At 40.1% G+C, this 21,757-nt stretch overlaps 1 protein-coding gene across 1 annotated transcript; it reads left to right on the forward strand.

Annotated features, from left to right (window-relative positions):
• The first annotated feature begins 8,764 nt into the window (after nucleotides 1-8,764).
• LOC149266696 (early nodulin-like protein 3) lies at nucleotides 8,765-9,253 on the forward strand. Its single transcript, XM_089409054.1, has one exon. The coding sequence runs from the start codon at nucleotides 8,765-8,767 to the stop codon at nucleotides 9,251-9,253; it is 489 nt and encodes a 162-aa protein (XP_089265180.1).
• Nucleotides 9,254-21,757: the final 12,504 nt, after the last annotated feature.

Genomic DNA, 21,757 nt, shown 5'->3' on the forward strand with positions numbered 1-21,757 from the left:
CATCTCAAGCTCCCCTTTCATCTTACCTATCCACCCATACAGCTCCTTCACTCCTCCATCACCCAGAACTCCGACTGTAGAACATCTTGTAGAAGTTAGCAGACTTCCTATAGAAATCCTGAGCTTCCTGTAGGATCCCCTGCAGACATCCTGTAGAAGCCTGCAAACACGGTTGCCAAGCACCTGAACGTTGTGAAATTATGTGGAATGATGTTAGGGATCCCCTGGAACCTCTCAGAGTCCTCCTGACCTTTCCCAAGCCTTCCTCCCCTTTGAACTACCCCTGCACAGTCAAGACCCAGTAAGAAGCACAATCATAATAACTCCAACCACTTGAGCAAAAATACAAAAAACGTGTTCTCTTCGATGGAAGTAGTTTAAATTCATGCATCTCATCTCACTAGAAGTAATGGCATCATTGTTAGGAGTTGCATTCCCATCATTGCATTGTAAGGATTAAGCTAGTCAGATTAGGGTTTACTAGGGTTTCCATGTTTGGTTGGCTTTCAGTTCATTCTTGCAAAGTAGGTTAATTTCCTTTGAGATAGCCTTCGTTCATCATTTAGAAAGCTTCTTCTGAGAACATATAGAAGTTGGCTTGAGCCCTAGCAGACTTGTGCCAGCTGACCAAGTGACAGCTGCGACAAGAGTTAGTACTTGTGCATACAGCACCGTCGCTTCCAAGTTTGTTACGAACTACCGGGTTGATAAAATTAGAGAAGGAAGCTCCAGGAGTTGTAGCATTATTGCTACAATACTGGAGCTCACCAACAAGTATGATGGATGGGATGATCCATGTACACACATCAAGAAATGGACCAAGGTCTACAGGGAAGAGCCATAGCCTCAATGGTTACATTTATTCTATCATACCCTGGATGTCATACCCATGAATTGGTATATTGAGATGGATCTTTGCCATGGTACGAGCGAATAGGATATCTTGCGTGAGGGATTTCTTTTAACTTTCAGGTTTGAAGATCATTGGTGGGATACTGTTGACAATGCGCTATAGGCAGTAAAAGCAGCTATCTTCAAAAATACCCCAGGAGCCATTGGAGGTACTTTAGCCATAATGGGTGACACAGCGAAGCTGTGCACTGGAGTGTTACAATGTAACTGTTGAGGAGGATGATGAGGATGCATGAAATATTAACATTCTAGAAACGGAAGGTTGTCGTGAGGTTCGAGGACCATCGATTGAGGACCCCGACATCACCGCGCCACTAGAAACAAAGTAGGTAAACATTGGAACGGAGGTGGAGCCAAAGTATGCAATGCTTGGGGACTACTGGGATGATGCCACAATGGATAAGGTCGATGAGTTACTTTGTGAATACCAAGACTTGTTCTCGACCAAAATTACGGACTTAAAAGGGATCATTAGCGACTTAGGGATGAGGAAGGCCACCTTGAAGCTCGACGTGAAGCCTGTTAAGCAATTACCTTACCACTTGAATCTGAAATATAATGAAAAGATCCGCAAAGAATTAAACAAAATGCTTGTAGCCGGAATTATTGAGCTAGTGGAAGAATCCAACTGGGTGAGTCCTATGGTAGTGCAAGAGAAAAAGCAGAAGGGTGAAATAAGAATATGTGTGAACCTCAGGAAGCTGAACGACGCCTATGTACAAGATCCATTCCCAACACCGTTCATAGATGAAGTACTGGAGAATGTTGGTAGTTAGGAAGCATACTCAATCACTGATGTGTTCTCAGGGTACCATTAGATCAAGATCACGCCGGAAGACAGGAGCAAAACAACCTTTGCAACAAAATGGGACTACTTTCAATACACTGTTATGCCGTTTGGAGTAAAGAACACGCCAGCCATCCTTTCATGCATTGTTGTGGCTGCATTCAAAGAATACATACACAAGTTCTTGGAGGTTTACCTGGATGATTGGACTGTCTTTGGATTAGTTAAGCACCATGTAGCAAGCTTATGCTTGATGTTGGATACTTGCCGCTGACACTAGATTGCGCTGAACCTTAAGAAGTTCACATTCCTCGTTCCCTTTGGAAACCGGCTGGGACATGTGGTCTACAAACAAAGACTAATGGTAGACCCTGTGAAGATTGTCATTATTCTAAATTTGGAAGCACTGCAAAGTGTTAAACAACTACACGCTACCTTGGGACACACCAGATACTATAGGAAGTTCATCAAAATTTATGCCCAAATAACAGCGCTGATGGAAAATCTATTGAAAAAGGATGTTACATATTGCTAGAATGATGATTGCATGAAGAGTTTGGATGTCCTGAAGGGGAAACTGGCCTCCGCTCCAATCTTGGTCTTCCCAAAATGGGATGTGGAATTTCATGTACATGTTGATGCATCGTGTATTGCGCTGGGAGCAGTACTCACATAGGAGGGCACAGAGGGCATGGATCACCCGATTGCGTTTGCAAGTCAGAGATTGTCCAAATCAGAAAATAACTATTCCACCACCGAGCATGAGGGGTTAGCGATGGTGTACGCACTCCAAAAATACCGACACTATTTACTCGAAGGACATTTCAAGATGTATACCGACCATTCCGCGTTGAAATACCTGGTCAATAAGCCTATGTTGGGGGGGTGCATATGCAGATGGCTTTTACTGTTCCAAGAATATGGTTTTGAAGTCATAGTCAAGCCAGGATGCCTAAACACAGGACCAGATCACTTGTCACGAATTGAGGTGAGGAACCCACGAATTTGGAGGAGGGACTACCTGATGCATAGCTCTTTGTAGTATGTGTCGTGGACGGACACTTCGAAGATATAATCCATTTTCTAACAACGGGGATTGCGCCGAAGGAATACTCAATCCAATAGAAAAAGGAATTGGTGGTGCGTGTGACAGACTTTTCTGTCATCGCGGGGCACCTATACAAAATGGGAAATGATGAGATATTGCGAAGATACGTACCTAAATTTGAATGAGGTCAGATCCTCGTGGAATCACATGGGGGCGCTACAGGAGGACACTATGTAGGATGTGCGATCGCACAAAAGATTCTTCGTGCAGGGTTATGGTGGCTAACCTTGCTCCAGGATTCGAAAGCGCACTGTAAGGCCTACGATATATGTCAAAGGACTGGAAAACCATCACAGAGGGACGAGATGTCATTAAATCCACAAATGACACTACATATGTTTGAAAAATTGGAAATCGACTTTGTGGGACTGATCAAACCTCAGGGAAAGATGGGCGTGTGCTACATCATCACCACGATGGAGTACCTAACACGATGGGTGGAAGCGCAGTCGGTCAAAGACTGCATGGCCGCTACGGCTACGAAGTTTTTGTTCAAAAACGTGTTGACCCGATTTGGTTGTCCAAAAATCTTAATGAGTGATCGCGGAACACATTTCCTGAATGAAACCATTAGTGCGCTCACAAAAGAGTTCTAGGTGTAGCATCAAAAAAGTACACCGTACCACCCACAATCTAATGGGACAGTAGAGGCATTCAACAAAATACTTGAGACTACGCTAATCAAGGTGTTCAATGCGCAGTGAAACGATTGGGACCTGCGCAAACCTACAGTACTATGGGCTTACAGGACAATGTGCAAGAAATTGACGGGACAGACACCTTTCTGATTAGTTTATGGCGTGGAAGCTGTCATACCGATGGAATACATCATACCTAGTCTACGAATAGTAGCGCTCACAGGGATGACGAACTGCGAAACTCTAGAGGAAAGGCTCGCGCAATTGGAAAAACTCGAGGAGGAACGATTTTTGGCTGGATTTCATTGGCAGGTACAAAAGGAGCGTGAAGAAGCCTCGCACGACCGCCATATCAAATTGCGCACCTTAAAGGTAAATGACTTAGTGTTTTTGTATGACAGTAAGTTTGAAAATTTTCCGAGAAAATTCAGAATGCACTGACTGGGACCATACGTGGTTAAGGAGGTCACAAACGAAGTTGTAGTCTAGCTAGTCAAACTAAATGGAGAACCCTTCCCAGGCAAAGTAAATGGCAGTCGCTTGAAGCCCTACACGGGTGGGTCGGCTATCTGACTAACCAGACAAAGCACAGTCTTCACAACCCGAGGAGCCGGACAAGGGCGCAAGACTATAAACATATGCAACAGATGCCGGTACAGATGTAAGGACACAATTCAGACACGAAGGTCTCAAAAGAATGGATGCAACATGTTCAACAAGTAATAGCTTAGTGCATTGCAGACATCAGCACCGTACGGGAACAATTGGAGAGACTCCATGCCAAGATCGTTGTGCCGACAGAGTGACTCGAGAGTGAGTCATGATGTTTGTGTTGGGGGCCTGTTGGGCATGGAATCCCCCCACAGCATGTTTTGGGACTCAAAGCCCAAGTTCTGGTGAAATAATGTTGTAAGACTCCGCAAATTGCAGGCGTGGAGCACGAAATGTATGTTGATTCATAGGGTTGTCCGCCATAAGTTTTGTAATGTAATGTTGGCCTATCCATGGTCTGCAGACAATGTGATTGTATAAATAGAGCGAGGCTCTAAGTTGTAAAGAAAAGAGGAGATACATAGAGAAACGAATGGATTCGAAAAGTTAGAAAGCATAGAGTAAAGGTCTAAGTGCTTTGGGTCGTAGTAGTAGGAAGAGGCTCTGCAACTGAGTGCGTAGAGGCCTAGTAGAGTTCACAGCTGAGTGCACGGACCCCTACAACTAAGTGCGCAGGGCGGAGTTGATGCTGTAACCAAGGAAGAAGAATAGTAAAGAGAATTTTGATTCCAAATCTTGTGTATCTACTCTTGTGCTCTTTCGTGTTTAATTATATTATTTTCTTTATCGCAAGAACTTATATGAATGCTGAACACTGTTAAATATAACTAGACACATACTGATAAGCTGAGTGATTGACTAACATTGAGTTAATAGTAAGGAATTGGATAATAACATGGATCACGCCTCCAGCAAGGTTGCGTGAAGGCAGCATCGCAGGTTGTGAGGTACTAATAGATGCGTGTAGCAACGTGCGCGTAGGGTAAATCTGCGGACCACTAAAAATCATCAGACATCTCTAGGGTGCAGAAACCTGGTTCTAGCACCCTCCCATACTACTTCAGGTGAGACCTCAGTCTGCGCTCCATGGATTGTTGCCGAAAGTGCCAGTAGTACCAGGTTTGTTTGGCTAAATCATCTCTGAACTTGGGTCAAGCCCCTACAAGCCAACACATTTTGCTTCCTTCTCCACCAGTGCTATCAATTTTTTCTTCCTCTTCAGCTGATCAACCCAAGCCAATAGACGGGATCTATCTAGTTCTTCCTTTATAACTTCTTCTTTGGTCATGCGGTTAAGATAGTTTATAATTGTTCCATATTTACCTGGAGTTTCCCTGATGGCACTCTTTACTACATTTATTTCTATGTGATCTAGCCTGACAATTTCTATCTCTTCTTGGATCAAGTCCGAGTGACACTAATTCTTTTATGCTAGATTCGTGATTTTTCTCCAAATATTCCTTCTAGTAGATTTGAAAGTTGATTTGCTAGGGTGTTTTCTTCTCAAAACATCTAACTCAACCTCAACCTTTTGACCATGCTCCCGAGATCGATACATTTATTTCTTGGTCCCTTTGATTTCCTTTTCTTTATCCTTCAATTCTTAATCTCAAGATATGAGCAAGGTTTGTAACTTCTTCTCATATTCAGACATTGTCAGGGATTCTACCTACCCTATTAATATATCAAGAGTCTACTGAGTCTACATGGTCTCGTTTGACTTATGTTTTAGACCTTGGATCTGCATCTCCAGCAATGTGATGCAATCTTGATATTGTTTGTTCTTTGGGATGGCTTGATGTAGTTTTACGTTTAATTATTGACTCTCCATTTCTATTTTTGCTAGGTCTACAATTTGAACAAGGTGTGCTTATGGGATTTTAAGTTGATTTCTCATTGAGGAAATTTTGGTGTCCTTTTCTTCCACCAGATCCTTATATTTTTTAAAATATTATATGTGGCCAAATGTGTGATTTTATCTTCCATATGTTTTATCTATGTTAGCCTTGCTAAACATCTTCCAATATTTCAGTTGAGCACTAGCTTTGGTATGCATATCTTACAACTTTTTACTTGCACCATTTGTTCGGTGCATTTGCCTGTGAACCAAGTGTGTCACTTGCAAGTTCAGGTCCATGATATTGGTATATGCGGTATTTTCTTCATGTAAAGACACTCGATGTACATGGTAATCTGACATAAACGTTGAGTTCTCCACTTTATATTGCAACACTACCATCTTGAAAATGCCCTTCCCATAATCTAAAGAACTCTTGAGATGTGTGGGAGGGAGAGACTGATTTTCTTCTATTGTGATGTCCTCCTTCCTTTAGAGGCTTGTCTGGCAATCTCTGCGAATTGATATACAATTGACATGTGTCCATGCTTCAACACCTTTGCTTATCCATGTGGATATTGGTGTCCACCTACCTATTCCACTTCAATTTACTATTTTTGATAGCTTTTCACGTCCTGAACTTTTGAAGCCATTTTCCCTATGTTATCACTGAAAAGATTTCAAATAAAAAGAAAGACTCAAAAAGGTTAAATTTTGGTCTTAAAGCTGTGTTTTGAAATTACACAGCAGTTTCGTAGCGCGCTACGAAACTGCTGTAGGTGATGCCTAATGCACAGCAGTTTCGTAGCGCGCTACGAAACTGCTGTAGCTACATATTATCATTCGATGGGTCAATCTTGAAGAACAAAGGGAAATATTTTTGGAGCAAGGTACACCTGGCATGGAAAACAAAAGAAGCTAGCAGTGAGCATACAACTGTTAGTGAAGGCAATCGAATTGTCCCTGGTGTTTCCATACCAGATTCATTTTCTCAGTATGATCTTGTTGGTGTTGTTGTTCACACTGGAACGGCATTTGCTGGGCATTACTATTCATATATAAAGGAACGCCCTGGAGATGGTCTTCTCAATTGTCGGAGAGCAGGAACTGGAGGGTGGATGTCATTTGATGATAAGCAAGTTCAAGCATATGATCTCAAAAATTTAGAAAAGGATTGCTTTGGAGGAAAATTTACTGTTGATGTTTATGACAACTTCCTCAAAACAAATTCTCCACAAGAATATGATAAGCCAAATAGTGCATATATGCTTCTGTATGAACGAGCAAGATCTGAGGTCTTTTTGGATTCCCCTGCACCAAGTGCTAATTCTTGCATAAAAAATGAAGATGGAGACGCGTTGATGAAAGAGATCCAGCAAGTGGAATCAACAGAAAAGAATACTTATATAGAGATGCCCCCATCAATTCACCTTTGTGTGTGGAAAGAAAATTTGAAATTTGTACACGAGATGCATCTCTTGGATAAGGACTATTTCCGGTTCCTTTTGAAATTGGTTGAAGCAAACATTGATTTGATAGATTCAAGTTTTATCAATCAGCAAGTGGAGAGACCAAGTGGCACAAGGGCAGGAGTTATATTGACTGATGTCGTTAAAGATGAGTTTGCAAAGTTGAATATATTTTTGGTAACTGAATTTTTATTCAGGGTGTACCTGCACACACATCAGAATCTCCGAGATGATTTGCCTCATTGGAAGGTTCTCTTGTGTAGGATGTTTGAACACAGTCCTGTTGCTTGTCAGAGTTTTATTTATGCATTGGTGAAACAACCAAATTGGATATTTGATTACCTTTTAAAATGCCCCATTGATGAAATTCAACAGGTGTTTTCCACTCTCCTTGTACAGGCTTTGCAGTATGCTGTGAAATTTTGCCATCATCCGTCGTCTTCAGATTCTAGTGCCCCTACAATGGATGATTTCTGTGTAGACGATCTGATCGGTGTTTTTCTTGCACTTCTAAAAATGGAACAACACCGAAATATTATCTTCATAAGTATTTCAAGGTTATTTTGGAATATGCTCGATTTGGGCCAGAGCAGCGTGAACATTTGTTGCAAAGAAAAAATTGAAGATAACGTGGAACCAGATGTTACGGTACTTTCTCTGGGAATCATGTCTAAAGGCCGTCCAGAAATAACTTTACTGTTGCCTCTTTAAAAAAAAAATTTCAAATAATGCATGCTTTACTCTGAAGGAAGGTTCCAGCTACTGTCTGAAGATTACATTTGTTGTTCGGCACAATATAGTTTCTGGTTTAGCCTATGCAAACACGGTTTGGAAAGGTAGAATTCAAGTTGATCATACACAAGTTATGTTGGGAACTTTTAGCCCACGACGGGAGCCTTATATACATATCATGGAGGAAGAAACTGCTCCAACTGGAGTTCTTGCTCGTGGGATATACACAGCAAAAACCAAGTTTACAGATGATGATGGGAGATGCCACCTTGAAGTGCATTACCCATTTGAGATCCAGAAAGACTGGAGAAGCCGAAGCGTTCATACTTTGGACAAGGCTATAGATTTTGAAAACATTAAGGTCCAAGACAATCTTCACATGACGGCTACAACCTTGAACACTAGCGCAACTAAGACAGTAGATAAAAAGAAATGGTGGGCTAGAAAAGTACGAAGTCAATTTCTCGGCAAAAACGGGTCTAAGAAAAAGGGTGATAAATCATCATTTAGAGATGAAACACCATAATTTTAGAGATGGAACACCATAGCACCATAATCTGCTAGTGGCGCTGGTGTTGTGAAGCTGGTTGCCCGATCCCCAGACACTCGTTTGCTACTTCTACGGAAGCAGGTTGAATGGTAAATAGTTGTTGATTGGCTCCAAGATCAGCTGGATACAGATATATCTTCTGTCACTTTACAGGGTTCTAATATGAAATCCCCGCGCATATGGTTGGTATTCTGTTTTACAATATGTGTGCAGATGTGCTTGGCATCATATCAGTTCAGAGTTTGGGGCACCCTAGGGGCTGGATTGTGCCTACTGGAAATGAAACCGAAACCTATAATCAGTGGGCTCAACGCAACAGGTTTCATGTTGATGATGATCTCTATTTCAAGTACAAGAAGCAGGAGGACTCAACGCTTCTTGTGGCACAGGCAGCTTATGAAACCTGCAATACTTTGAATCCTATAGCATATTATGATGATGGCAATACAGTCATCAAGCTTCGCCATTTTGGTCTCTTTACTTTATTAGTGGTATTCCAGAGAACTGCAATAAGGGGCAGAAACTTATTGTTGTTGTCATGGCATCTTCTGGCCATAGTGGCCCTGTTTTTGTTGGAGATTGCTGCCACTCTGTCGATTGAGAACGTGGATATTGATGAGATACTTGAAAGAGCTGAAAAGATGAGTCAAAGGAAACCAAAAGCATAAAAACAGGGGCAGTTTCCTGTTTCTCAGCAGAGGTAAAGAGATACGACATTGAAGAGCAACATGGAGCCTTGAACATCCACCACAACCACCGCCAGAAGAGAGCCAAATGTCAGAGAACGAAATCATCTTAATTAAAACCATCATGCATGTAACACGGTGTTAGAATCCTAGTTGATTTAGAACTCTTAAATACTACAGTCAACAGTTGATAGGTGTCATTAGAGGTAGTTATCGAATTCCCCTCATGCTGGAGGAGGAATATCGATACAGTGGAATAGGAACTCTATATATAGAAAAAGCAGAAATGTAATAAGGGTTGGAGATTTTATAAAAACAGAGGGCTATTTTGGCTTATTTAAAGAACAGAGTTCAGTAATATAAGTTATATGCTTTTCTTCTCAGGATTCATAAAGCATTTCCATGTTCAAGATTTGTTATTCTACTTTGTCCTTCATGTCTTTTTTCAGTTGCTTAGATGAGTAATCACTCAGAATTCACTTATGCTGCTCTGACTTCCTGTACTCATCTATGAACTGTGGTTTTATAAGAGTTGCATTTGAACATTTAAATGTCACATGCCCTGACTTCTATGTAAAAGCAATATCATTATTTACTGAGGTTTGATTGACTCCATAAGCCCAATGGAAACTTATGTAATGTTTGTCCAGCCTTCATATTTGTTAATGTTATTTCAAGAGAGTTAGCCATCTTATTAATAGTCAAAATCAATAACCCTTTGAGAGAGCCCTATCAGGCTAAGGAGGCTAAGCCTTAGTCAAAAGATTGGTCTGAAATAGTTACTTGAAGTCTTCCTGGTCAGCAGCCTTCCAGGGCCTGATTTTGAGTTAACACCCTAAATGACGTTTCTTTTTGGAAAAATAGGAAAACATGAGTCTTTGCCTGATGTTTGTATTCGCAAGATGTAGTCCTTGGATATATATTTCTAACGATGTATTTTGTGCGTTAAATAGAGATCGTATGCCAAAGTTACAACCCCCAAAAGTTGATGTACCAATTTACCCAAATGAAGCCCATAGCTTTGGCGCTTCATCTCCTAGGGTTAGGTTTTTGGATGTTTAGGATTTTCCATTGTTTCTTAACAATAAATAGGCCTTCAAGCCTTATTGTAACACAGTTCAGAGGCATGTAGCCTCCACATCTCTTATAAGAGATAAACTACCATTGCCCGAGCTAGTTTATTTCCATTCTATATGTAACTATATTTTAGTTCTTTAATATTAATGAAATGAAGTTTTATTTCTAGTGCATCTTTGTGTTTATGTTCATATTTGTATTTTGTTGCATTCATACATAAGTTTGGATCAATGGTATCAGAGTGGGTCTACACTTTCTCTTTCTCTGTTGAACCTTTGTAGGACCAGCCTCGCAAAACCCGACGGTCTTCCATGGTAGAAGAAAAGAAAGATGAGGGAGCAGGAGATCCCATCAAAATATTGCTCGAAGAAGCCCTCGAGTGACAGAGAAAGGTGATGATGGACAACTTTGCCCAGATCCTTCGGCAGATGCCCACAGCCAATGCATCTTCATCTGGCAGTCACTCTAGAGGCACCACTCTCTTTAAGGTACAAGTAAACTTTGATATTCACGTATTTGAAGGCGAGACTATGCAGACGTCATAGATAGATGGTTAAATATTTTGGAAGGGTATTTTTCGGTTCATGATTTTTCCAATATGGAAAAGATTAATTTTTCACTCCTTAAAGATGCCCCCCACATCAAGGATTGGTGGGAAACCTAGTGTGAGAAGAAGGACAAGAGGGAACCCTCACTGTTTTCATCCTCACCCACTTGGAAGTCTTTCTGAGATGTCATTAAGGAGCAGTAATACCCTATTGGGAGCTATGAATATAAGTACATAAAGTGGACCACACTATGGCAGGGAAGGGACCAAGACGTGTCAGAGTTTACAAATATTTTTCATACCCTTCGCACAAAGTTGGGTATCAAGGATTTTGAGCAACATCTAGACTCAAGTACCGCGGTTGTCTGCGCAAATACATCCAAGATGAGATGGAGTTCCTAGACATCTCGTTACTTGGCATCGCCTAGTGTCAAGATCGAACATAAGTTTAAACATAAGAAGCAAGACTTTGGATCTATGAATATGAAGCAAGGGAAAGGTGCCCCCAAACTATAGAACAAAGGACAAAGTGAAGGCAGGGTAATCCAAAACAACCCGTCTAATATGCAAGCAAAGAACAACACCACAAAGACAAATAAGGACATAGGAAGGTGGTGTGAGTTCCATAAGATCCCCATTGTGAGTGTCGAGCCAAGTAGTCACTAATGGTTGAAATGAAGGCTTGAGAATCAGATGCATGTTCTGACTCTAAGTCAGAACCCGACAAGGGGAATGACAAAGGGAAGCAGATTACTGATGCAGATCCCAACACCACTGTTGCCACCACCAAGATCTAGTAGATTGAGTTCGAAGATCCAGAGGAGGGGGAGGGTCTCTTCCACTCATAGACTTGGATGAAGGGTTTTTCACTGCAATTCATTGTCGACAACAGGAGTCAAAAGAACCTCAGTTTAGCAGAGATCGTGAAGCGGTTGGGCCTACCAACCACACCACACCAGCATCTGTACACTATCAGGTAGCTTCACCAAGGAAGAGATCTCCACTTCAGCCAGCAATGTCGCCTTCCCTATAGTATCAAGCCCTTCACGGATGAGGTATTATGTGATGTTGCTCCTCTTTAAGTTTGTGAGGTATTATTAGGCCAACCATACTTATGGAAGCGTCATGTTTCATATGAGTTGAAGCCTCGCACTGTTATTATTTCTTTGGGTAATAAGTTATACAGGATACTGGAGATAGCCTCGCCTACCGCCATCTCTTTGGTCTCTGCTAAGAACTACAATAAGATCATCTCCTAGACTGGGAAATTTGTCTTCTTTTTGGTTTGCTCTCAAAGTAAGGGGAAAATCGTGGCCACATCCATGGCCCTAGTGAAAGGTTCCTCCACACAGCAAAATCAGGTGTATATGGTCATGGAAGAATACAAGGACATCTTCTCCTCACCCAAAGGGTTACCCTTACACTGTCAGGTCAAGCATTCGATCAATCTGATTCCTGCAGTCCTCACCCAGCACGGGCATCTAGTGGCCTATCATAGTGATACACTTTTCGACACAATTCAGAACCACCCCACCTATGATAAATAGATGTATTCCATCGTGCAAGATCTCTGACAATCGAAGCATTACATTCCGGGGAAGGAGACGGTCATCCACACCAACCACCAACCTCTTCAGATTATACAGACATAGGGGAAGTTGCAGAATGATCGCCATCCAAAGTGGTCTACATATCTACAACAATTCCACTTGAATATTAAATACAAAAAGGGCAGCAACAATCATGTTGCAGACTGCCTCAATCGGCCCCCAATTGCGGCACTGGCGACTGTTCTCAACTCTTGTAGCCATGAGACCTGTGAATGGCCACAACTATACAAAAATGATCCAAAGTTCTATATATAAGCATATTTTCAGTTCTTTGATATTAAGGAAATGAAGTTCTATTTCTGTTGCATCTCTGTGTTTATGTTCATATTTGTATTTTGTTGTGTTCCTGCATAAGTTCAGATCATCTCTTGATTTTGTTGCCTCTTATTCTGACATGGCGGAAGACCAGGATTCCACTTTAAATTCTTTCTTTGAGGGGGTGGTTAGTTGATTGTTATATAAAATCAGATTTTGGGACTCTATCTCTTCATCGTCTTCATCCCCGGGCACCTTACATGTCCTAACTTTCTTTGAGCCTAGCTGTTCTCCTCCATCCACCTCCATGGGCTCACAAGTGCCTCGCTTCTTCCCAGATAACTAAGAAAACTCTTACTCAGTAAGATGTAGAATGGCCTTGACCTCTTCCCAGGCAGCCTCGTTCACACACACCTATACAATAGGATTTGGATAATGCTTATAATTTTCTTGATCCTTATCCTTTCTCAACTCATATATAATATTTTGTGGGTCATATCTCCAAGCTCCAACTTTCAGGAAGTTGAAACTTTTTAATATATTCTCTAGGGTCTCTATGGAATTCCTTGAATTCACACAAAAGGTCCCACATTATGGGAAATATGGAATGTAACTTTTGCCTTCTTTGAGATGAAGTGCACCTTCTTGTTGGCTAATTTCTACTAGATGTATTCCAAAGTAAATATAAGAGGTGTGAGGAGTGCAAGAAGTTGATACAGGTGTCCTTCAAAACCATATACTATGATCACTGTGTAGTCCTTGAAAAGGTATCACTCATTGACTTGGGTATCTAGGGTGAATTGGAGTCTTTCCCTATGGAAGGCATGGACTCTAGGAATAGGTTGACCATGCAAAAAGGTGTATACAACTACATGAAGGCAGAAATGTAATCAAAGATACCTTGGCTAACTTCCACCTTACAGTCCATGGGCAACCATTGATAAACCAGTAGTATGTCTTTATGTTCATCTTCCATCTCGAGCTTAAGATGGTCAAGGTAGGGATGTTTATGATGAATGAATGAGTGGACAAAATAGGTTTGGTAACAGAGGGATTTTCCCTTCCTTGAACTCTATCATTAGGGAACATATTTCATTTAAGAGGAACTAAGGAAAATCAAACTAGGTACAGGTTTTGGTAGATGGGTCATGCAAAGACACCAAGAGACCTAGGATAGCTTTAGTTAGAAAGATATTAGTGTCAAGACCTGGGAATTGGGCAATCATGGAGAAAGATACTACTGACATAGGTTCAAAAATTTAGATATGATAAGGAAGGTAACCAGAAGGAGTCACCATTCCCTTTTGGAGACAACTATTGATTACTTGTTGTTGGACATCTGGTGCTAGTTTGTCCACTTCTCTTCGGTCTCTTCTTTATTTAAACTTTGAAACCAAAAATGAGAACATGGCGGAAATGGCTTCCAAAGTTACTTTAATTATTTCCTTTTTGTCTTCAGATGATACAATTATCCTTTTGTCCGGTAAGTATCTTCCAATACACCGGGTCACCATTTCTAGGAAATGGAAAACTAGAAGGAGTTTGAAGACTAGACCAGATGCATGCATGTTGTTGTCATGTTTTAGCACTTCACTGGTGTTTAACACTACCTATATAGTAGCCTTTATATCATGTGTGGTTAATATTGGATCTCATATCATGTGTGGTTAATATTGAATCTCAAATGTTAGCATGTTTGTCCATAATGTTAGGTTCCTTATCCTTTCCTTTGGTTTGAACATTAACAAAACTTTAGTTCATGAAGATGCCATTGAAAATTGGTGAACTTGCTGGAACAAACTAATTGACTAGAAAAAGATGACGGGGCGAAATGTAAGATGCATAGATGATCCAAGAAGCCAGTAAGGATGCACCACTTGGAGAAAATAGAATGGCCAATAATAGGAGGGAGTGTCTTTCAAAATTTATGAAGTCAAAGGAACCAGTGCATGCAGGAAGGTGGGATTGGGGTTTCATGAACAAATTTTGAGCTGAAGTCAAAAGGATTTTAGTGAGAATCTGTTCACGACCTCCCTTACTAGACCAGTCTCGCTTTTCCACTGGATTTACTTATGAGGAATCAAGGTTTCTTGTTCAAATGTGGTTTCTCGAGGGCCATGTGGGTTTTAGCTCTAGATATCGAGTTTTAGAGGTTTTATCATGGAAATGGCCTCCGAAAGGTCGAGACTGGAGTAGAAATAGGAATGACTATTTAAATTCGTAAATTAGCGCTTGAAGGTTCACGGATATGAGCCAATTCTTCAAGTGGGTACACCGAGAACAGTGAGACAACTCGAGAAAAATGACAGAACATTGTGATAATTCAGCTTTTATTAAAAACAAATTGATGTGGACACGTGGTAGCTTCTAATTGGGTGGAAAATATGTGACATCATCGTGACATGGGGCCTGCCATGTCGAGGGTTGACTGTGTATGGCGACTAGGCAGATGTGGCAGGGCATGTTCCAACATGATAGGTGTGGCAGTTGGACGTGGGAAGCCTATGTGGAGGAGCCCCGTGTCAGCATTTTGCAAGGTCGGGGGGGCCAACACTTAAAAATGCCGGGGGCGTGTTGAGTGCACGAGGAGGTGACACATAACGCCTATCGCACCCCTGCATCACGTTATTGACTGTGAAACTCCGTGACGTGGATCTCCAACAACCATTGGATGAAATGTCCATGTCGTTGTTAGATCTATCTTCGTGCAGGTTTGTCGAGAGCTTCGATGATGTCATGTTGACATGCGCAATAGGTGGGGCCGAACATGTGAAAGTTGATTCGGTAAGTGGAGCAGACGCGTGGCCGATGACTAGACTGCATGCGGGACATATCTCGTGTGCAGAGGTGGTGAGAAGGCTGACTACGGAGGGCCACGTGGCAACATTTCACATTATCAAGCTCTTGGCATTTCAATTTTGTGGAGTGGTGCAAAGGCGACGAGGGGCTGACATGTGTCCTCTTTTGCATCCCTCCATGGGATTATTGATTGTGCAACTTTATGACATTAAGAGATATACGTCGTCTAATGGTTGGGCATCCTAACTATTGGATCTGCTGGGACGCAAGTGCTGATGTCGTTGCCTCTGGCGCCTGCGTTGTTACATACCCATGCCATTGTGCAAGTGGTGTTACGGCTATGACCACGCGCCAACGTGCACCTAGTGATGCCTGTAGTGTAGTGTGGCACGATAGCATGCCTATGATGACGGGAGCCTGTACTAGCATCCACGATGATGCCTGCTTGGCAATGTGGGTTTCCTTTTGTGGAGAGGATTCGAGCCTCGCACCCCACCAATGCTAGTTTGAGATAGATCCTTTAGAGAAAATGGTCAAAATTAGAGAGGTATGTTGAGACAACATGCCCTTATGGTCGGTTGAGACCTTGTAGTTCTAGTGCCTTTTTTCATTGGGTTTTGGAGTATTTTTGAATGAGCTTTTCTCTCTTCTCATGAATTTATTGGAAACTAAGAGTTGAAATACTACCCAAACATCTCTGGAAAATAAAACAAAATTATTACTTTTTTCTTTTACCATGAAGATATAACATTTAGGTGAAGAACTTATTTAGAAACTTGTCATTTACAAGGTTTCCAAGGACATCTCCATCCAAGGTTTCCAAATTGTAAGTATTATAATCCAAAACCTCTTGTACTCGGAATGGGCCCATATGGAGATTGTCAAACTTTCCATGCTTGCCTTTGTTCGCTCAGATTGAGTCCCACTTCAGTACCAAATCTGTAGCTTGTACATCTCATTCCCTTGCCCTCTTATCAAGTACAACTTTCATCTTCTATTGGTAAGTTTTGGTTTTGCTTAGGGCCTCTTCTATTTATTTTTGAACCTTTATTATCTGATCAATTATCTTCTACATTGGGATAGTATATGGCTCCTCCTTTTGTAGCAGCTTCATAACAGTTAGGGTAAGATTCATAGGAAAGATGATGTTTTATTTGTTCACCAGTTGATAAGGGGAGTTGTCGATAGCTCTATTAGTGTTGATTATATCCACCCAAAGTGAATACTTGAGATTTGCATCAAAACTCTTTTTATTCTTATCCAGCATTCTCTTGATGATTCTCATTAGGTTTTTGTTTATGATTCTGCCAATCCATTTCCCTAAGGATAATATGTCATGAATGTACTAGTTCTATGTAATAATATTGACATAATTGCATCATCTTAAAATACTTGAATGCCTAGGCATTATTTGTCAAAACCCTTCTGGGACATCCAAATCGAGAGAGAATTTTTTCTTCCACGAAAGAAATGATGACTTTCTCGTCGACCTTGTGGGTTTGAAAAACTTCTACACATTTACTGAAATAGTCAATGGTTGTGAGAATGTATTTGTGGTTGAGTTTGGATATATCTCTCCAATAAAATCCAATCTCCATTGTTGGAATGGAGCTTAAACTTTGATTGGTTTTAATGGTAGAGACCTAAGCTTTGATTTTCGTGCAAACTTATGACATTCTAGGCAATCCCTGACATCAACATTTGTGTCCTTAAAAAGGGACGGCTAATAACATTCTCCTCTCAAAATTTTGTATGTCGTGACCTTCCATGCCTGATTTCCTCCTCACACACCTCAATGGAATTCCGAAATGATCTCTTGTACTTGGTCTTTAGTAACACAAATAAGTAAGGTACTGACATGATCTTTCAAATATAAGCCTTCATCCAAAATGTAGTACTTGATTTCCCTCAACTTCATAGTCCTGCACTTTCCATAAGGAATTTTAGGTGGACATTATAAGTTCAGCAAGAAAAAGATGATATTTTGATACCATAAGGAGCTTTGGAACTTTGAAAGGACCTTCAGGAAGGGCTCCCATGGTTTCCTTTGATCTAGTGGGAAGGGTTCTTATGGATTCCTTCCTACTGGAATGAGAGGTTCTTGTGGATTCTCTCTTCTGGGATGAAGAGGATCTTTTGGATTCTCTTTGTCTAAAGAAAGAGGTTGTTTTGATTCTCGTCTCTGCCAATGTTACAAAGATCTTCATCAATGCAAATTTCTAATGCTGCATGATTCGATTCTATGAGTAATTTAGCTAATCCCTAGCCCTTGAAAAGCGTTGTGGGCTTGATTTCCATGTCATACTCTTGAAACTTTATTATCCACTTTCACCGCCACATGTCTGCCATCTCTATGATGTTGTGGGAGTCTCTCTTTCACTGCTGCTAATGGGACATATGTTATTATTATGGAATGTAATACATATTCTTGGAATTCTTTTATTGCCTTTACCATAATGTATGTCTACTTATCTAGAATGATGTATTTCAGCTCCGCATCTCTTAAGGCACAATTAAAAAATGCAATGGGTTGCTTGTATCCCTATTCATTCTTTTGTAGGAGGATTGTGGAAATGGTGTGTTCAGGAGCAAAAGAGAAGATCTGGAACTCCTCTAAAATGTCTAGATTCGCAAGGATTGGTGCCTCCATGATTTCTTTCTTGATCTATTCAAATGATACTCATGCTTATAGATTCCATCTCACATCACTTTTCTTCTTTAGCATGCCCATTATGTGCTTCAAGAGCTCTGTAGAGTTTGCAATGAACTTGCGCAGAAAGATGATATTTCCCAAGAATGATTGGACTTCCTTTTTATTTTTAGGTAGTTCAATCTTTGATATAACTTCTACTCACTTTAATTCTATTTTGACACCTTCTTTGGAAAATATATGTCTTAACAACTTTCCATCTTGCAAAGTGAAACATGATTTGATGGGATTCAATGCCAGGCTAAATTTTCTGCACATTAGGAAGGTTTCCTCAGTGCTCTAAATGATATTCATCTGATTTTGAAAAGACAATCATGTCATCCAGATAGATGACTATGAACTTCTCCCTCTTGCTAACAAATGCAATATGCATAGCTCTTTGAAAAGTGGCTCCTGCGTTCATCAGTCCAAAAGAAATTTTATCACACATGAATGTGCCCCATGGTGTTTTGAATGCAGTCTTATCTCTATCCTCTAGGTGCGTCGCTATCTAATTGCAGCCTAAAATCCATCCATCATTGATATTCTTAAGGCTCCTATCACTTTGTGCAGCAAGTGATCCATCTTGGGAAGTGGATAATTATCTTTCAAAGAACATCTATTCAAATTCCTGAAGTCAACACACAACCCGATGTCACCATACTTTTTACTAAATGGTACTAAATTTTCCACCCATTAAGAGTATCTTAGTGTCATGATAATCTTTTTATCTAGCAACATTTTGATTTCTTTCTCAATTGTCGATAGTAGAATTGAATTGAACCTTTTCAGTTTTTGTACAAAAGGCTTAGAATTTTCCTTCAATGGTATTCTATGTGTAATAATAGAAGTATTATAAGTTTTTAAATATTCATAACTCCATCAAAAAAATCCTTTAAAAATCAACGCACCTATTTTTGCATGAGGGTTGCAAATACTTGGTGAATTTTACCTTTTTGTGGGTTCTCTTCTGTACTGAGATTGTGTTCTTCAACATTTTCGTCTATTGGTAGGAAAACCAATTTGGTGGGAATGTTGTTATGATCATAAATATATTCCATTCGGACCAATCCTTTAGGGATGAAATTATTTTTGAGTTGGATCACTTTGTGACCCCCAACTTGGATCAAAATATTGTCATTATCGTCATGTATATCTTCTTCTTCTTGATCTCTCTTAGGTAATTCTCTCTTAAAATTGATATTAATTATAGAAAATTCATCCACTAGTTTGATAAATATTCTTAGTTGTTGGTCATCTTAAAAAACCAGCCAATGTTTAATGTTATCTCAGACAGAGAGCTTGTATTGCATTTCAATTTTGTATTTTAACTTTGGCTTGGGAGGTGGCTTTAAAGTGCTAGCTGCTATTTTCATTGCATCTACAAATTGATTGTCTTCCCTACAAATAATTGTGTTGTTAAATGTCTCAAAATAATTTTCAAAAATATCCCATATGACATTGCCATACAATCTCATTGAAGGATGTTTCGTAGTATAAATGTTCCTTATTTGAAACATTATTAATTTTGAATCACCAAAAGCTGCAATGTTTTTTACTCCCATTTGTTGGGTTGTTTCTAGCCCTAGGATCCATATTCAATGACATTGTTGGTGGCATCAAATTCTAGTTTGAAGGATAGCGAGATGTTATGGCCCGTGAGCGGTATTAGGACCACTCTCGCTCCTATTACTTCTTTAGAGTATGCTCCGCCAAAGAATAGTTTCCATACTAAGTATGGTTTGTGTGAATGTTCTAGTTTGGTGAGAGGTGAATCAGCTTCAATCAAGGCCTCAAGATTCATAGATAGACTATAACAGTCCATCGAATCTTTTACAATGTAAATAGGTAAGTTCTTGGATTTCTTAACATCACTTATGACATACAAAAGTTTGGTATCTCAATACAATATTCCTTCTTTACCTCAAAAAACAAGTATGGTAGCATCTAATAAATCCATCTATAGAGTACCGACTAATTTCACATCCCATGACCTAGAAAGTGAGATGCCATATGAAGTCAGGTTGTTAGCTACCACTGTATCCATAACCAAGCTCTTGTTTGGTATTTGGGTAAGGTGTACCACCAAATCCTTGATGAGTCTAGGGAAATTTACCCTTCTAGAGTCAAAATAATAAAGGTCATGGTATGGTTTAGTAATATCCAATCCTAACTCGACCATGACTGACTTGGTGATGAGGTTGTGGGATGCTCCTGAATCCAACATACAATTGTGAAGCAAATTGTTGTGGACATTCATGGTGATGTAAAAACGAGGACTATCGTCATCTTACTCCTCTATGTGAGGTTGAAATTCCACACGAGGATGATATTCTTGGATGCTTCAAGTGACATTGTGAGAGATTTTCTTATAGGGGTTCATAATTTTCTGTAAGTTGTTGGTACATCAGAATTCGAGCTCATTCTAATGGAGGAATGGGGACTTTTATCTTGCTTAAATCCTGTTCAAATTTGAAAAGTGAATTTATGCTTCAATCATCTTCCTTGGATGGTTGAGTTGGTAGTTGGGAGGGGAAAGGGTCCTTTGACTCCTCAGATTCTTGAGTTGAGTTTCGAATTTGACCCTAGTTATTCTTCCCTTTCTTAACTAGTAACCCTTGTGTTTTCTTTGAGACTATGGGATGTAGGAGACTAGTATCTTGAGTTGGCCCAGAATCGGGTAATGGTGGTGAGGGCATATTTTGGTCACTCACCCTATCTAGCGTACCCATCTTGGGTCATAAATCATAATTCCTACCGAGTTCCGCCATCACTAAGTCAACAATCCTTTAATATTATGAAGGCGAGATCTCATAATCATCATATGGCCCATAGCCCTCTTGTGTTGCAAAAGATTTCATGTAGTTGGTTTCAATGATATATAAGGTGGGATTTTGATATCATACAAAATTTATATATTCATCTTGTATTTACTCTTCAGGATATTTATCCATCTGCATGTTGAGATCCCTACTCATGGAAGGTTGTATTTGTTGTTCTCCAGGCCTTTTTTCCCTATTCATCTGTTGCAGATTGAATAGCCTATGGATAAAAGTGGGATTATGAGGTGGCTAGTTTGGATTCTTGCTTGGCCGTCTTGCCTCAAGCTTCACAATTTTTTTTGACAGATTTATGTTTATCCTATTCATTTTTTCAATCCTTTCTTCAGATGAGTCTTTATTATAAATAGGAAGATCAGTTTCATATTTTATTTTGTTTTGGCCTCTATCCTTATTTCTTCCCTTTTCTTTCTTAATGTCATAATTCTCATTTGTAGCTTCCACTCTCCTTAGTTTTCCTACCTCAATTAAATTTTCTTCTATCCGGACTGCGTCTGATTGCATGTCGGTCAAGTTTCTTGGTCTCCTTTCCCTTAGCATGATATAGAAATTAGGTTTGAAATATATTGTGTAATTAAACATGGCAGAAATGGGAGTGGGTTTGATTTAATTTTGGATCTTGTTGTAGAGATTATTGAATTTCTTAGTGAATTATTCTATGTACTCAGA

The sequence above is a fragment of the Pinus tabuliformis genome, chromosome 6 (genome assembly GCF_031772625.1).
Source record: "Pinus tabuliformis cultivar Carrire ecotype Pingquan chromosome 6, CPIR1, whole genome shotgun sequence".
Taxonomy (NCBI): domain Eukaryota; kingdom Viridiplantae; phylum Streptophyta; class Pinopsida; order Pinales; family Pinaceae; genus Pinus; species Pinus tabuliformis.

Excerpts from the sequence above, each read along its gene's own strand:
- LOC149266696 (XM_089409054.1), top strand. The coding sequence starts at position 8,765 with ATGGTTGGTATTCTGTTTTACAATATGTGTGCAGATGTGCTTGGCATC.